The sequence below is a fragment of the Carassius gibelio genome, chromosome A7, assembly GCF_023724105.1.
Source record: "Carassius gibelio isolate Cgi1373 ecotype wild population from Czech Republic chromosome A7, carGib1.2-hapl.c, whole genome shotgun sequence".
In the NCBI taxonomy this organism is placed as follows: Eukaryota; Metazoa; Chordata; class Actinopteri; order Cypriniformes; family Cyprinidae; genus Carassius; species Carassius gibelio.
In genome coordinates, this window is record NC_068377.1 from 29427377 (window position 1) to 29443014 (window position 15638).

Sequence of the window (15638 nt, forward strand, 5' to 3'; positions counted from 1 at the left end):
TATTTATCTTTTAGTATATTTATTTATTTTACGCTCTTCCTTATTCTTGAGATATTTTGTCCTCTAGTGTTCTTGTTATATTGTATAGTTATGTACTGGTTATAAAAATATTTTGGCATTAATAGTAATAATAACAAATTGTGACCTAGAGCCATTAAGATAAATTTATGTAAATGATAAGTGACTGATACTAAATGCAGTTTTCTTTGAGTTTCTGGTTTCTTTTTGTAACCTGAATTTAAAAAATCGGGGGTTAAAGGATACTGTCAAAATAAAGTTTAATTAATTGATTAAAATATGATGTAATTAAAAATAAAATTTATTTTTATATTAATTTGAGTTTAATACTGTGCATACAAATTACATGAAAAACTTGTGTGTGTGTTTGTGTTTATGTGTATTTAAAAAAAAAAAAAAAATATATATATATATATATATATATATATATATATATATATTCTGTTTCATACCAGGAATAATAAAATGTAGATCTTCAAAAAGGACAGAGCATGTCTTCACTGTCTTGAGCTGTATGTTAGCTATAGGGAATACCCTCCAAGAATAATTGTTCCAGTAAAGTTTTTTTTTTTCATTTTGCAATAAACAAAAATCCAAACTGACTTACAAATATAGAAGGATATCTATGAATCCCTTTATGAAATTAATAAGCATTTATTGATTATTGATTTTTTTTGATGGGCAGAGTTGTCACAGCATTACGCCTGAGGACACAACTATACACTGTGATTTTAATCTATAATTATACATAACTTATTCTTAATTGTCGCAAATAGAATCATAAAGAACAAATAGAATAGTAAAAAAAAAAAAGAAAAAAAAAGGGAATACAGATGTTCCAAATTATGCTCACAATTTTTCTAGGTACAAATTGAGCTAATCTGGAACATGACAAAATGCTTAGTATCATATTATGTTAATATTTAATTAATTAAAACTTCTTAAGATTTATTTTAATGGAGTTTTACGTTTAGGTGAATGACCACTTTTAAGATCGAGGGAATTAAATAATATCAAAGGCCTAGAACGGCCCTGTCCTGCAGTACCTCCATTGTACACGAGGAGGCACTAGTTGACAATACAGGACAGCGACTTAAGTTGCTACTGTGCAGGAACAGCTATTGCGTGTCACCACCATATACTTTATAAAAACAGGTCATCACCTTGGATAATGATCGCATGGTTTGAACTGCATCGAGTGCGCACCTGAATGCCAGTGGTTCTTAAATGCAGTACGTCGAAGTTTGAACCTCACATCTAGGATGGTTTTGACAGAATTCTGGCCCTTATAAAGAAGGCACAGCCATAACTCAAAGGGTCCACCAATTCACCCATCCATGTGTTGAATGCAACGAACGCTGCATATTCTTGACACGCCCCTCCCGCAGATGGCCCGTCACGAAGCCCCGCCCCCAAACCTTTTGTTTTCGGGTAATCTATCCCGCGACGGGGAGAGATGGCATGTTCATGAGGGGAATCGGGGGGGTCAGAGAGTTCACCGCTGTTAAAATCTCCTCTTCCACTGCACCTCAACTCATACTGAACCTTAATAAATGTTCCTCAACTGTGACAGAGTGATTATAACTGTTACAGTGTTTATACATAAACAAAACCCGACCTAAAAGGCCATGCAAATCTAACAAGAGAACAATAGACTGTGCCATCCATGTTAGTGCTGAGAGTGCGAGGAAAACACAGGGAACAAGCCCCAACTACACCTTCAGGCCTGTGGTCGCGAGCTGAAATCATTAGTACTGGAAATCTCTTTCTCTGCCTAGTGTGCATGTGCGGGTGGTGCAAGAAGAGGAGGAATAGAGAGAGGGGGAGGGGAGGAAAGAGGAACTCAGAGGTGATGAGGATGGAGGAAGTCTAACAGAGAGGAAGAGGAGAGGAAAAGGAAAGGAGAGACCTTCATAAAGGGATACAACTGAGGTGAGTTGGAGAAAATGGAGGTGGCTCCTTTGGCATGAAGGAGGGGAGGGAGGAGATGGTTGGAGAGAGATGCACATAGACAGAGAGGAAATGGCTGGGAGGGGTCTTGTGCCACAAGTGCTGGTAACATTATATCTGTCTCTGTCTCCAAGGATCACAGAGAAAGAATATTAATGCATACGGGACCTGTCCATCACTTGGGCCTGCTGGTACATAATGTCAGGAGGGGGGTGTTGGAGATCAGTCTGAATCCAGGCTTTAATCCTTTTATGTCCGTATTAGAATTGTGTCTAGATATCAAGTTTATTCTCGCCTGTAATACCTCCAGGGTGTGTTTAATTAATGTAGACTAGAAATCAAGGCTTAGCCTACATAGTGTGAATGTACTGATTTCCTAAACACTCAGTCACAGTGTGGTAAAGAACTATAGTTGAAGCCTAATGCACGATTTCCATCATAAAATGCTCATTATTAAGGTAAATAAGCAAGTTCCAGGCTTTTTGTCTTTCCTGCATACATAAGTGAAGGGTCTGGGCAGCCTCAGCACTGCATTGCCCAGCTGACGAATCCGTCCGCGCACACAGCAGGAAGTAGTTCCGTATGATTTAATGAGGGAGGACCGCAGGTAAAGCACAAAGCAACGGATCGGTGTTGAGTTCATTTTACGAAGAAGAGTTGTACGGGATGCTCTGAATACGTTTAGATATCTGTTTAAATCTAAATATAGGACGGAAGGGGTTCATTTAACGTTTTTGTTTAGAATATTGAATATTGCGCGTATGTGAACGGCGAGAGTTAGATTGACTCGCATGTTTTTAGATTTTACTCCGTCAGAATCTCACTTGTTATGAATTTGACGCCGGTTAAAGGGACTATGTAATTGACATGGAAGTTAGTTGGGGAGAGGCGAACAGCGCGGAAGGTTTCCTCGGTTGTGAGGAGTCGTCAGGTCTCCCCGGCACATACACACACGGAGAGGATCCCTATGCGGTCGAAGCGATGAACCGGAGAGAATGAGAAACGTGCGAATGTCCACAGAAGCTTTAACGTTGTTTGTACATTAACAAACGTGCGCGGTGCTGGTGTTTTACAGCACTTATTTATCTGTCGCTTTATAAGTTTGAATAGGAGAGAAAGCAAAAGCAAGCCAGGTAGTGAACTGCTATTCGGACTGGGAACTAACGTTTAAAAGACAAATGTTCAGCCAACAACTGGAATAGGGACATAAGCGTGGCTCTACACAAAGGGACTCAGATTTGAATAAACAACTGTGCGAAAAGTGAGGTGAGGGATAAGATGCTTTTTTTATGTTTCTGTACTTTTTAAGTTTGAATGATGAATAATGATTGCCCGAGCGAGGTCCGTACCGTACGCGTTTAACGTTACTCGCAGAAATGTTTAAATGAACAAGGCTCGGATGACTGGATGGTGGTCGGAGTGATGCGACCTCTCGGAGTTTTAGGAGGCAATCGGTAACTGTTTTCAGCTGAAACACTATTAAGAGTTGATTGGGCATGTTGTTAAGCGAAGGACAGTTCAGCGCCTCATATTGAGTGTTTTGGACACATCTGAAGCGCACGTTTAATTCACACTGAGCCCGATGGCAACTTCAGACCCTGCTCGTGACGTCACATGCCCAACGCTTAATTTTATGACACAACGTTTTTTATATATATATATTTTATTTTTACGTATAAAGAACAAATATATAATCTTATTTTAGATTTTGTTGAAGCATTATTTTATCTCACAAATGCATATTTTGTGTACATATCTAGATCAGAATTTTTTTTTTTTATGTCTGTGTGGATGTTTTGTATGTTCAAAGTCACAATTCCGGCAGCCTCGTGAGGTATATTATTCAGGAAAATAGCGAGAGGTAACTTACAGTTTGCTGGTTGGTGATCACAATGGGAATAGCTTAAGAAATAAAGGCTTTGGTCGTTGTTTCGTTTTCTGAAGGATGGTATCTGTTGTTGTTTTTTGTGTTTTCTGGAAGCATTCGCGAAACAAATACTTATTGTCCACCGAACAAAAGTCTCATTCACTGGCGTTGAAAATTAAAGTTATCTAAATTCGTTACAAATGTAGAAAAATTACACTTATGCCTATACCTGGCTTTGTGGTTTGATGCCTCAGTGAAGTTCATCACCTGCTGCTGAAAACACAACCAAGAGCATTTAAACCTCCACAACTTCCACTGTCTCGAGCCGAACTTCATGTCCATACACATATATTTCAACTAAATTGTATTAATTCGAGGTTAGTTTTCTCACTGCATTTCTTAAAGGACGTTCAGAGAATGAAAATATGTGTATATAATGTGAATAACATTTCTTGAGAAAGTCGATAAAGATTCAGAATACAAAGATTCGTCACGGTACTGTGAATGTGGAAAGATACTCGAGGCACCATTTGGGCTTCTCAGACTGAACCCTTTAGAGAATCTCAAAAATAATATGGGTCAGTGAGTTAATTTGCATCATACACATAAGAATGTATTTTGAAAAATGTTTCTCTCGTGTCCAGTCAGCGAGTTATTGGGGCTCAATGTTTGCGTTGGACCCCTCTGACTTTCATTGTATGGGCAAAAACAGGTGAAACATCCTCTAAAATATGTGTTGTATTCCTCAAAAAAATAAACAGATTTGGAATGACATGAGGGTGTGAGACTAGGGGACTATGAGACGGCTCCGGGTGTGTGTTCACGGTGTGTGTGTGTGTGTTCGTTCACCACTCACTGCTGTGTGTGTGCGCTTGAATGGGTTAAATGCAGAGAACAAATACTGAGTATGGGACACCATCATGTCACTCATGTAAAATGATAGGTTAACACAATTTAGATTTTTGGGTGAACTGTCCCTTTAAGATGTTAAAAACAAAGGTCAATGCTGGTCCCTTTGATCTCTCTCTCTCTCTCTCTCTCTCTCTCAGAGCCAGAGACTTAGGTCTCTGCAGAGCAAAAGTGGGCGTTTATCACCATGTGGGTGGTTTAAAACTGCTGGGTGTTTCTGAATCATGCAATCTAAATGATCCCCCTTACTCAACCCCACCCCTAAACCTAACGTCACTACTACATCAACCAATCAGGTATCATGGTGTAAAAACACCTTGATCTTGTAACTCCCATTACTTTCTTGCAGAGACCTATACTTGCAGAGCCATGCCATCAGTGATGGAGCGTTCAGGGTCTGGTGTGCTGTCTCGAAGCAGGGCCAAAACAGTCACAAACGGGAACAGCCAGCACTCTGAGGAAGAGAGCAGCGACGAGGAACACACACATGGTACGTCTGACACATTCACACACAAACCTCAACTCCAAAGCGCCATCTGCACCTTCATCCACTTACATGGTAGCACGGCATTAATCTTATATTGTTTCATTTAAGTGGAAAATGTTTTAAATGTATCAGTGTCTGTATGATAATTTAGTCATGCGTCCCTGTTCTCTTTTCCTCCCCTCTCTCTCTCCTCTCACTTTTCTTCCTCTGCCCTCTGTGAGGATGCATTGCCAGTTTCGATCTCTGACCGTCCCTTTCCCTCTTGCTCTTTTGAAACAGACAGTATGATCCGCGTTGGTGGGGACTACCAGGCACAGATCCCAGAGTTCAAACCAGATAAAGAAAGAGATGGAAGTAAGAAGAGATGAATATGTATCCCTGAACTCCATGCAGTTTTTATAATATATTTCATAATAAAGAAATGTAAACAAAAACAGCAGAGTCATAGAAAATTAAAAAAACAACAAGGTTGTGAGATGAGGTCTGCTGTGTTGTGTGACAGACATGTTTCTTCTTTGTGTTGACAGACAGTGCGTCCCACTACAGTGAAAATGACCAGAGGAGTATGCTGGTCTGGTCCCCAAATAGCCAAGTGTCCAATGCCATGTGTAAGGAACAATTCTTCACATGTAGAAATTACTAAAAACTTCTGAGAGTCTGGCTCAGGCTGTTGATGAGGAGTGCTTTAGCAAAAGAAAAGAAACATATTTTTAATGGGAAGCCAGAATAATGCTGTGTAATGATGTGATTATTATAAATACACTTCTGCTAATTTAAAGAAACTACCCCTTTAAAGTGTGAATAATTTGTGTTGGCCAATAATCCATTTAAAATTCACATATATGATAATCACAATATATAATTTTTAATATAATCACATTATAAATCACAATTTGTAATGTGCAATATTTAAATGATTTTCTTTATTTGAATATGTGCATCTGTGTAACTGAAAGTAGTCCAGTTTTGTGGCGTTTTTATCAAAGTTATATAGTTTGGTTATATAGTTATGCTTTTTAAAAGTCTTAAGTAGATTTTATTTTTATGTAAGTAGGTGCATTACATGGCCTATTTAAAGAATGTTATAAATGCATTTAAAAAAGTACTAAATGGAATTGTTAATCTGATTGTATCGTATCAAATCCAATTGATTATTTTTGAAATGGCAAAAAAATGGCATTTGAATCAAATCGAAACCCACTGAATTATTATTTCGAAGTGATCCACTGTCAATCCAAAGTTTAATATATATGCATTTGCATTATTTATTTTCTGTTATGTTTTTGTGATGCCTCGTAACGTATTGAATCATGGTTATTTGTATTCTGGTAGTTAGTAATACCTTTGTACACTGTTACCAAATCTGCCATGGTGGATTGTACAGAAACTGCATTTCCCATTCTCTCTCTCAGTGGATGAATATATTCTGATGGCCAAAGAGAAGCACGGATACAACATGGAACAGGTAGCATTTCACTTAAATATTAGCCATGAATGGCAAATCCTCTAGATGTAGGCATAGATCACTGATCGAGTCCTTCTGTCTTATATCAACAGGCTCTTGGCATGCTTCTGTGGCACAAGCACGATGTGGAGAAGTCACTGGCTGACCTGGCAAACTTCACTCCCTTTCCTGAAGATTGGACAGTGGAAGACAAGGTTCTGTTCGAACAGGCTTTCAGCTTTCATGGCAAGAGCTTCCATCGCATCCAACAGATGGTGAGCGGGTGGGACAGAGTCAAGATGGGTTATATAAGAGTCATCTGGTGCTCTCACATCTGCCTGCAACTACAGAAGAGCAGGCATCTTGAGATACGACCCAGTGTAGAATCACACAAGAGTCAGAGAGAGGTCTCTCTACTCGTAGACACTTTGAACTGTTGTCTTGCTGTCATCCATTACAACATGGAAATGATTTGAGGATGTTTCAAAGAGCATCTCATGCTTCAGTGGAAGCAAGAACATCTGACCTTTTGTACAAAGCAATTCAAATACTCAAAGTCACAAATTTGATACAGGACATCTTGTTCTTTTTTTTTCCTGTATATGCTTAGTCTTAACCATCTGTTATTTTATTTCTCAGCTTCCAGACAAACTGATCTCAAGCCTGGTGAAATACTACTACTCTTGGAAGAAGACCAGAACCCGGACCAGCGTCATGGACCGTCAAGCACGCAAGCTCCTTAGCAAGAGAGAAAAGGATGAGAGGTACAAGGAGAGCAAAAGAGAGAAAGATGGAGAGAAAAGACAATGAATCATAACAAAGTGTGTATTTTTGTTTCTGACAGTAACGACGAGACGGAGAAAGGAGATCCAGGCAGTGACAGTGATTTTGAGATCAACGGCAGGAAAGAGGTGAGTCTATGGGTGTAAGAATAAGTAAATTTTAAACTTTTCAATACAGTATTTTAATATTCTACACTAAGTAGTTCTAAAAAAATCAGCGGTCAGGGACTAATGAAGGCAAAATGGTGTTTAAAAAAAGTGATGACCAGTCACATAAAGGCATCCATTTTCCTTTAAACATTTATATGAATTTGTATCTAAAATCTTAATCAAAAAAAAAAAAGACTGCGTGTGCATGACTGCATTTATATTGTATTTGTGCAACTTTCAGACAACGAAGCAGAGCTCTGGAATTGGAGGAGGGAGTGATAAAGGTTCAAGCAAGTCTGGTCCGACTCGGAAAGAGAACCAGGGTGCACAGTACCGACACCACCCTCTTCGGGCTCGCCGCAGACCTCCTAAAGGCATGCACTTGGAACAGGAGGACATTGTTGCTCTCTCAGCCTCCACTGATTCAGGAGCTGTTAGTCTCAGACAGCTGGACACACAGCTAGTGTCTCTGAAAAGACAGGTAATGTGCAACACAACTAATCACTTTGTTTTTGGTAGTAAATCTGAGAGACTCACAAGTGAATACTGTTCAAAAGTTTGAAATCCTTTTGCTTTTATTCCGCAAGGATTAATCAAACTGATCAAAAGCGTATTTCTATTTTGTTTTAGGTCCAAAGTATCAAGCAAACCAACAGTGTTCTCAAGCACAACTTGAGTGATGGAATTGAAGGCTTGAGACCATCAGAGGTACGTTTCTATTCGCATTGCTCTGATGTACAAATGCCTATGTTATGCTACATTATAATTTTTCTCCCTGTACTGCATTTCATTCAGCCCACCCAAAAAAACAACTCTCGCTGGACAACAGAGGAGCAGCTCCTGGCCGTTCAAGGTGAGCTGGATTATCAATGAAAACGAGTTGATAACAGCAAATAGCAGCTAAATTATCCAGCTAACCAATGAGTTAACATGCTAAAATGTATGGTGCAACTAATAATACATGTCCTGAAAATGTAGTTTCAAGTGAGCACCTAGTCACCAATTTGCAGCCTTTTATGAAAGTGGGAGATTGTTTTAATCTTGCAATGATTAAAGTGACCATGAAATCAAATGGAGAATTTGATTTTATTATGGAGCATTTATGATCAATTATTCATCTGCATAGTTTCTGGATCATGCTGAGTATATTCAAAACAATGCAAAGGGAATTTCTATCACATAGCTTGTTTCAAAGCTAGAAGTCTTCTAGATACTACAGACTGAATTCATTAGAATATCATTTTGGTTATTTTTGTTTAATTTGAAGCATCGCTGAGCAGTATTATCATTTAGCCATTTTGTCATCCACATCCTGTCCAGCTGTCAGGCGATACGGTAAAGACTTTGCAGCCATAGCGGACGTGATTGGGAACAAGACAGTGGCACAGGTCAGCTTATTCTTCGTTAGCTACCGGAGACGCTTCAATCTGGAGGAGGTGCTCCATGAATGGCAGGCAGAACAGGAAGTTGTGCAAGGGAGCAGCGGGAGGATCGCGAACATGGAGCTGAATGGGTCAGCAGGAGCGGAAGACGATGAGGTGAGAGATAACAATGAAAAAGACTACCGTATTTTTGGGACTATAAGTCGCACCTGAGTAGAAGTCGCATCAGTCCAAAAATACGTCATGATGAGAAAAAAAACATATATAAGTCGCACTGGACTATAAGTCACATTTATTTAGACCCAAGAACCAAGAGAAAACATTACCATCTACAGCTGCGAGAGGGCGCTCTATGTTGCTTAGTATAGGCTAAAGGAGCACAGAGCAGCATAGAGCGCCCTCTCGCGGCTGTAGACGGTAATGTTTTCTCTTGGTTCATGTCAAATTAATTAGTTGCACCTGACTATAAGTCACAGGACCAGCCAAACTATGAAAAAAAGTGTGACTTATTTGTCAAGGCTTTTGAATAGGACTTGTTCCAGCAGGCAGGGCTTTACTTTAGAGATTTAGACAGTTAACAACAACTGAGGAACTCTTTTGCATCTTTCTTTGTTATTGCAGGTGAAGATGGATGGCATCTCTCCACCTCATTCTGACTGTTCACTGTCCTCTTCTGATGTTCTAAACATTACCCAGTCCTCCCCACCCCTCACTCAGCCTCCCCCCTTACTGCGCCCTGCACCCCCTTCAGCACCCCCTAGCCTGCTGCGCCAGCCTCCCCCGCTACAGACGCGACCTCTACAAACCCGGACGCCCCACAATCACCCTCCCCCTCCCCCTCCGCTCATCAGACCTGCAGTGGCATCCTCGCTCCACCAGGGGGCACTGAGGAACTCTCTAAGTTCCGCCTCTGCTGGACAGCTGCCACCCTCACTGCTGGGGCTGAAGGTGGAATCCCCCCAGTCACAATGATCACCATCTAGTATTTACCCTTTTATAATGGTTTAAGACACCCAAACAGTCATTTAACAGAGAATTTGTTCTCAAATCAGTGTAAAGGGGCAATGTGTAGCAATGCCTTTCAAGAGATAAAATGAGGTAAACTGGAAGCAAAGCTGGACATGCACCAGAACACACGTTCAGCAAGTCAGGAAGGATGAAACTATATAGTCTGATCCAAGGAGAATCCTCTATGTTCATGCATAAAAACCAGAATCTTGCCAAAAAACTAACCCTACTGCTCCACAAACCCGTCTGTCCTCAGGTTCTACAGCTTTACCTCGTGAACAGTCTCAAGCACAACAGCTTCCACTGTTGACCTTCTGTCATAGATACTCAGTGGAAGTTTAACCAAAATTGTGGGGTAAAAACCTTATACACTGGAATTTAAAACTGCCACGACAACATACTTATGTGAGTTCCTTACACTTCTATGGCAGCAGCTGCATATCACCTAGTGTGCATGACTACAGGCACTAGTGAGTGCTCTGAAGTGCACCTGGTGTCAGGAAACTGGGAAATTGTATATAGTCACTCTCCCAGTGAAGAGTGAATCATACTAGGCGAAGCAGTTTTTGTCGTTTGTATAATTAGGTTCTTAAGATATTGTTAGATAGTGAATTTATGTAGTACTAGTTAATATTGACTAAGCACTAAGTGATGCAAAATAATACTTGATTTTTTTCGTTGCAACTTGGATTACACTATACTTGCTCTTAAAGGCACAAACACAGAGGCATCCAAACACTAAAGATGATTCCTGAGGAAGCTTGTGCAAGAGTTGTTGTTTCTTCCAAAATGTTATGTGTATGTGAGAACTGTTTACATGTTAACTGGATTTGCTTGTGACTATTTTTGTTTTAGATTATTTTTTTTATTTTTTTTTCAAAATAAAGTGAAAAATAACCAAATTAGTTTGTTGTTGTTCTCCAGATATTTTACATGCAAAATACTAGACCTACCAGTAGGTGATACATTATGTTTGAAAAATTTCCCAACCAGGGCCCTGTACCATGATGATAGTTGAAGGATTAGCTTTGTGTTGCCAAACCAAACCAGTGCTTCGTTGGTATCATGATGACGATGATGAATTTTTTCTGTCAACTCAGGCTTGGATCACGATATCGGACCATGTGCACACAAAAGTGACCACAGATAATCTGCGGTTCATGTCTCGTGAGAGACACAGTCATTCACTACACTTTTCTGAAATAGAAAAAGAAAACATGCAAGTGAAAGTTAAGTTCTTAGTTTATATATATATATATATATATATATATATATACACACACACACACATACATACATGAAGGTATACAGAGAATTATAAGTATATGTGTAGTTTATCTGTTGATTCTAAGCTTATTTGTATTACATATTACCTGTATATATTAATATGAATTTAAACTAAATACTTAAACTAAAATAGCTCATATGTAAAGGTTTAAGGGTATAATTATATGAATAACATACATCATAAAGTAATTCATATATCATAAGTAATTATAATAAGTAATCACTAAAAGCCAGGCAATTTGTCTTTAAAATATACTTTGTACTGACCTTTAATTTGGACCGGGGGAGTGACTTTCAGAGATGTGTTACTCTGCTCACTGCTGATTGGTCCGGTTTCGGTTTGAGATCTCTTATCCAGAACATAATCTGCGCTGAAGCAGGTTCGCAATGTCAGTTTGGGCCTAATAACTGTAGAGACACAGCTATGTCCCATAAGTGCTCTCAACATCACCCTTCTAGTGCTCCCCAATTCACAGGGTAAGTCAAGTCAAGCCATCTCATCTTTATTTTTTATAGTGCTTTATACATTACTAATTGTGTCAAAGAAGCTTTACAGTGTAAATAAACAGGAAGAGCTTAACAGGAAAATCATTTTTCAATAATGCAAGAAAAGACAAATACAAAAATAAATTTTTCCAGCTAGGGTCCTAATTCACTCTGCCTGGTTTGGGCTCTTAGAGTGTATGAGCTCTCCTGCCCATTTAGGGGCTCAGAGCAGCTGTAACCCTGGCTCACATCTTAGCGGGCTTGCAGTGTCCTATTGTTGTGTGAGCCCACTCCACCAGAGGAATGGCCTCATCTGGGGTGTGGTCCAGTCGGATTTCTATTGGTGAAATTTGTGCAGCCACCGACTGGTCGTCAAAGTCTACTTTTCCAAGATTTTTAAAATTGGGATGTGGCTTTGTCCTGCACTTACTCATAGTAAATTATTGGATGTGTTCCACATAAGAGTCAGAAGGAAAGACCATTCGAAAGAGAATGCTCCTATTATTAACGCAACCTTTGTTCCCTGAGATAAAGGAATGAGCATTGCATAGGCCAGCGATTCTCGATTCCAGTCCTCGCGACCCCGTCTACACATTTTGTATGTCTCTCTTATTGCTTCAGACATTTGTTCTATTCGAATGCAAGTGCCCTGCGAAGTAGACATCACAGGATATTCCCCCATGATTCCAGTTTTAAGTTAAGGTATATGTTCCATTCAAAGTGCATTGAAGTGTGTGAGACGTGTATTTAAATTGTACTTATTTACCGAGGTATATGATGTCACACTTGTCCTTGTGTGAAGACATTGTGCAGCGCAAATCCATGAATGAATGTTCTGAAGTGAAGGATACTTCACTAAATTCTAAAGATTCTGACTGAACTTATATAGCAGTTGGCTCCTCCCCTTTCGGCATGTTGAAAAGCCATTGGCTCGTGCAGTTACACGAACATGAGCAAATCAGGCTTCAGTATCAGAGTAAACAGAAGTTTCCCCATAAGCGTCAGTGATGTGATGCTCATTCCTTTATCTCAGGGAACCGAGGATATATTAGTAACCAGAGCAATAATTAAGATTTGACAGAAAAAACGCTTCCTCGAGTTGAAACTTGTATCATCTATAATATACCTTTCCAAAGTAATGTCACCACGTTTATATATATTTTTTAATTTTGTCACTTGTTACAGATGATATTCATGCCAAGTGTGTGAGCATGGCATGAATTACACGGATTGTACAATTTCTTTTTTTCTTTCTTTTAGTTCCTCTAAAAGATTGGAAAGCCCTGGTTTAGGACCAAAAAATATCTACATTAAAAAATATCTATATTAACTTCTGGCACCTGGTAAGGACACAATTATTACTATACACCAATTACAAGCAAGTATTTCAAGAGAATAGCTATCAAACATACCTTCAGAGATGCCAAAAATAGGTATATTAAATGTCAGAACATAATGCATCAGTTTAATACAGTGAGCTTGAATTTGTTTTATTACTATCATTGATCATAATCATCTTTGCACAAAAAGTAGAAAAAAAAAAAAAAAAAAAACATATGTGGAAATTCTATGCGAGCCCCCCTAAACCAACAGCAAAGTGTCTGACACAAATAATAAAATTACAGCAACAAAAAACTTGAATGGATAAAAATAATCAACCCTGAAGAAAAACAAACAATGCTTAAGATAATTGGATCCCCAGCACCTTCAACAAATGATCGTTTGTGAGAACAGCAAAGTACATTTTCTATGAAGATATAAAACACACATGTGCACAGCTGTCCCCCAAACTGGTGACAGACTTTTTAAGGAGATCTGATCTTAACCCCCTTCCTTTTTACACAACAACAGAGGTGACAGTGCACCTGATGTCAACTAGAGGGTGCATGCAAGCATGTACAGCTCAGCAGAAATGCATGGAAACACACTGACTCTCTAGCTCAGAACGAGTGTACCTTTTTCTCTTTTATGCAGACAATTCTACAGGTTGATTCCTGTCTGCTCAAATTACTGATCTGCTTGTGCAAGAATGACAATTCAATAGTGAAAAGATAATGCCAACAAAATATTGGAATTAACAGAACGCCAATATTTGACTCTTCATGGCAGTTACTTTTTGTGTCAAGGCTACATATTAATAGTCTCTGCATTGAATATGAAACTAAGCAAGCCTTTTGGTTATTCAGACACGACACTCCATCTCTCATACACATTCAATCACGACACATTTTCATAAAGAGTGAACCATCAAATGCTTAATGCCAAAAAGTTGACCCGCAGACGAGACTGAGGTGGAAAGTTCTTGGCTTGAATCATGAAATGTGTTTTAAATGCAGAGAAGAACAACTTGACATCAGTTCTTTAGTCATGAAAATGGCATGGGAATGATTAGTTGCATGAATTGAGTCCTTTTAATGTCTTTTCCAGTGACTTTGTTGGTTTAAGTGTGAGAAGAGTACTTGCTGGCCCATAATCCTTTGCAACAAAATGGGGCAAGAGTGTGAAAGGGTCAGGTGGTGCTTTTTCAGACATTTTGTTATACAAAGGCATAGCACAATCAATAACACGAGAGCACAAAAAAAAAGAAAAAAAAAGATTAATTTGTTTTTCCTAAGAATAATATTAAAACATAATCATTGGTAAACACAACAATGAAACATTTAATTTCTATAAGAAAATAAAAAGGCAACAGAAATTCACCCATTCCAGTGCAGCAGATCTAAACCCAGCCGATTGAGAATTAAAATCACCTTAACCAGAATTTACAGTCCTCTCAATGTTGATCAAGTTCTGACCCTGTCGACAGAATAAGAGGAAGAAATAAAAGGGGGCACAAACATCAGTCCCAAACTGCCCACCTCCACCCTGTGAATACTTTAGTTTCTCAAGTCAATGGCCACACCTCTTTCAAGTTTGGCTTTTTAAGCTCTGTCCATTTCAATAGGCAACAGGTGCATATGTGTGTGAGTGTACGAAGAGACCGAAATTAGTTCAAAATTCATTTTCTGCAGAAACAAACCCCGTCGTGACTTGGCGCCTTTCTGAATTGAACACATTTAGGCCAATGAACCAAGAACCTGCAGAGAATACTCTTCCAAAACTGAGCAGGAATGAAGGGCCAGTGTGCTAATTGAATCTGATCTTATATCTCTCTCTACACCTACCCATACCAGCAGGCTGTGTTTGAGCAATGCGATCCTCACTCATCCCTGTTCAGAGACTCTTTACCATGCTACTTTTCACTTGCATTTTCTCATCTCCTTTTCCTCTCAAAGTTTCAGCTCATTGGAGATTTTGGAGGCGATGTTTTTGAAGGCAATAGACGTTCCGGATATCCTCTTGAAGCGCACACCATTAAGTGAGAGGCGGGGCAGCTTGCACACCTCCATCTCCCATTGGACGAAGTCGTCACGGACGGGGCTACCAGCCACGCACAGTAGCATGAATGGCTCGCGCAGCTCGTACTCGCAGCTGTTGGCGTCAAGAACCTTCCGAATCTCCTTCATCATCTCACTGGGCTCCAAGGCAGATGTGGTCTTCATGTTCCAGGTGAAGCGGAGGGAGCGAGGCTTCACCTGGTCTTTAACTGAGGACACGCCCTCCGGGGAGAAAGAAGAGTCTTTGTTGTCGTCTTCCGGCCCTACGCTGGTCTTCTCCGACTTCTCTGCACTGCTGAGCATAGATCTGTAGAGACGGGGATGGAGAGAGAAGGATGGAGGTGTTGGAGGTTAAGAGAATGTCAGTAGGGGGTGAATAAGGACAGAAAGGAAGAAAAGTGAGAAATCATTGAGAGACAAATTGAGGGTGTTGAAGAAAGAGAGAGAAAGGATGAGGCAGTGGACATGGTTGGGGAGAGACATAGGGCAAT

The 15638-nt window shown here is 39.6% G+C and overlaps 2 protein-coding genes across 17 annotated transcripts in view; one reads left to right on the top strand and one right to left on the bottom strand.

Annotated features, from left to right (window-relative positions):
• The first annotated feature begins 1827 nt into the window (after nt 1-1827).
• LOC128017107 (REST corepressor 2) lies at nt 1828-10899 on the top strand. Of its 4 annotated transcripts, none has more exons than XM_052602307.1 (13): nt 1828-1950; nt 5110-5234; nt 5511-5585; nt 5759-5839; nt 6644-6696; nt 6789-6950; nt 7315-7439; nt 7520-7586; nt 7849-8088; nt 8238-8315; nt 8403-8460; nt 8928-9145; nt 9611-10899. In XM_052602307.1, exons 2-13 carry the CDS (start codon nt 5114-5116, stop codon nt 9959-9961), a joined length of 1629 nt encoding a protein of 542 aa, XP_052458267.1. In that variant the 5' UTR covers nt 1828-1950; nt 5110-5113; the 3' UTR covers nt 9962-10899. The 4 variants fall into 4 exon arrangements, with proteins under 4 accessions (XP_052458267.1, XP_052458266.1, XP_052458264.1 ...); XM_052602306.1 differs by lacking the exon at nt 1828-1950 and adding an exon at nt 2604-3234 and having other exon boundaries at nt 5094-5234; XM_052602304.1 differs by lacking the exon at nt 1828-1950 and adding an exon at nt 2604-3234 and having other exon boundaries at nt 5112-5234.
• An 872-nt stretch (nt 10900-11771) lies between these two features.
• The window catches only part of LOC128017108 (serine/threonine-protein kinase MARK2), a 50142-nt gene continuing 46275 nt past the window's right edge, over nt 11772-15638 (bottom strand). For all 13 annotated transcript variants that reach the window (XM_052602318.1, XM_052602322.1, XM_052602313.1 and 10 more), the window contains one exon: nt 11772-15454. In XM_052602318.1, coding sequence (XP_052458278.1) covers nt 15040-15454 — 415 coding nt within the window. In that variant the 3' untranslated portion in view covers nt 11772-15039. The remainder of the gene's footprint in view (nt 15455-15638) is intronic.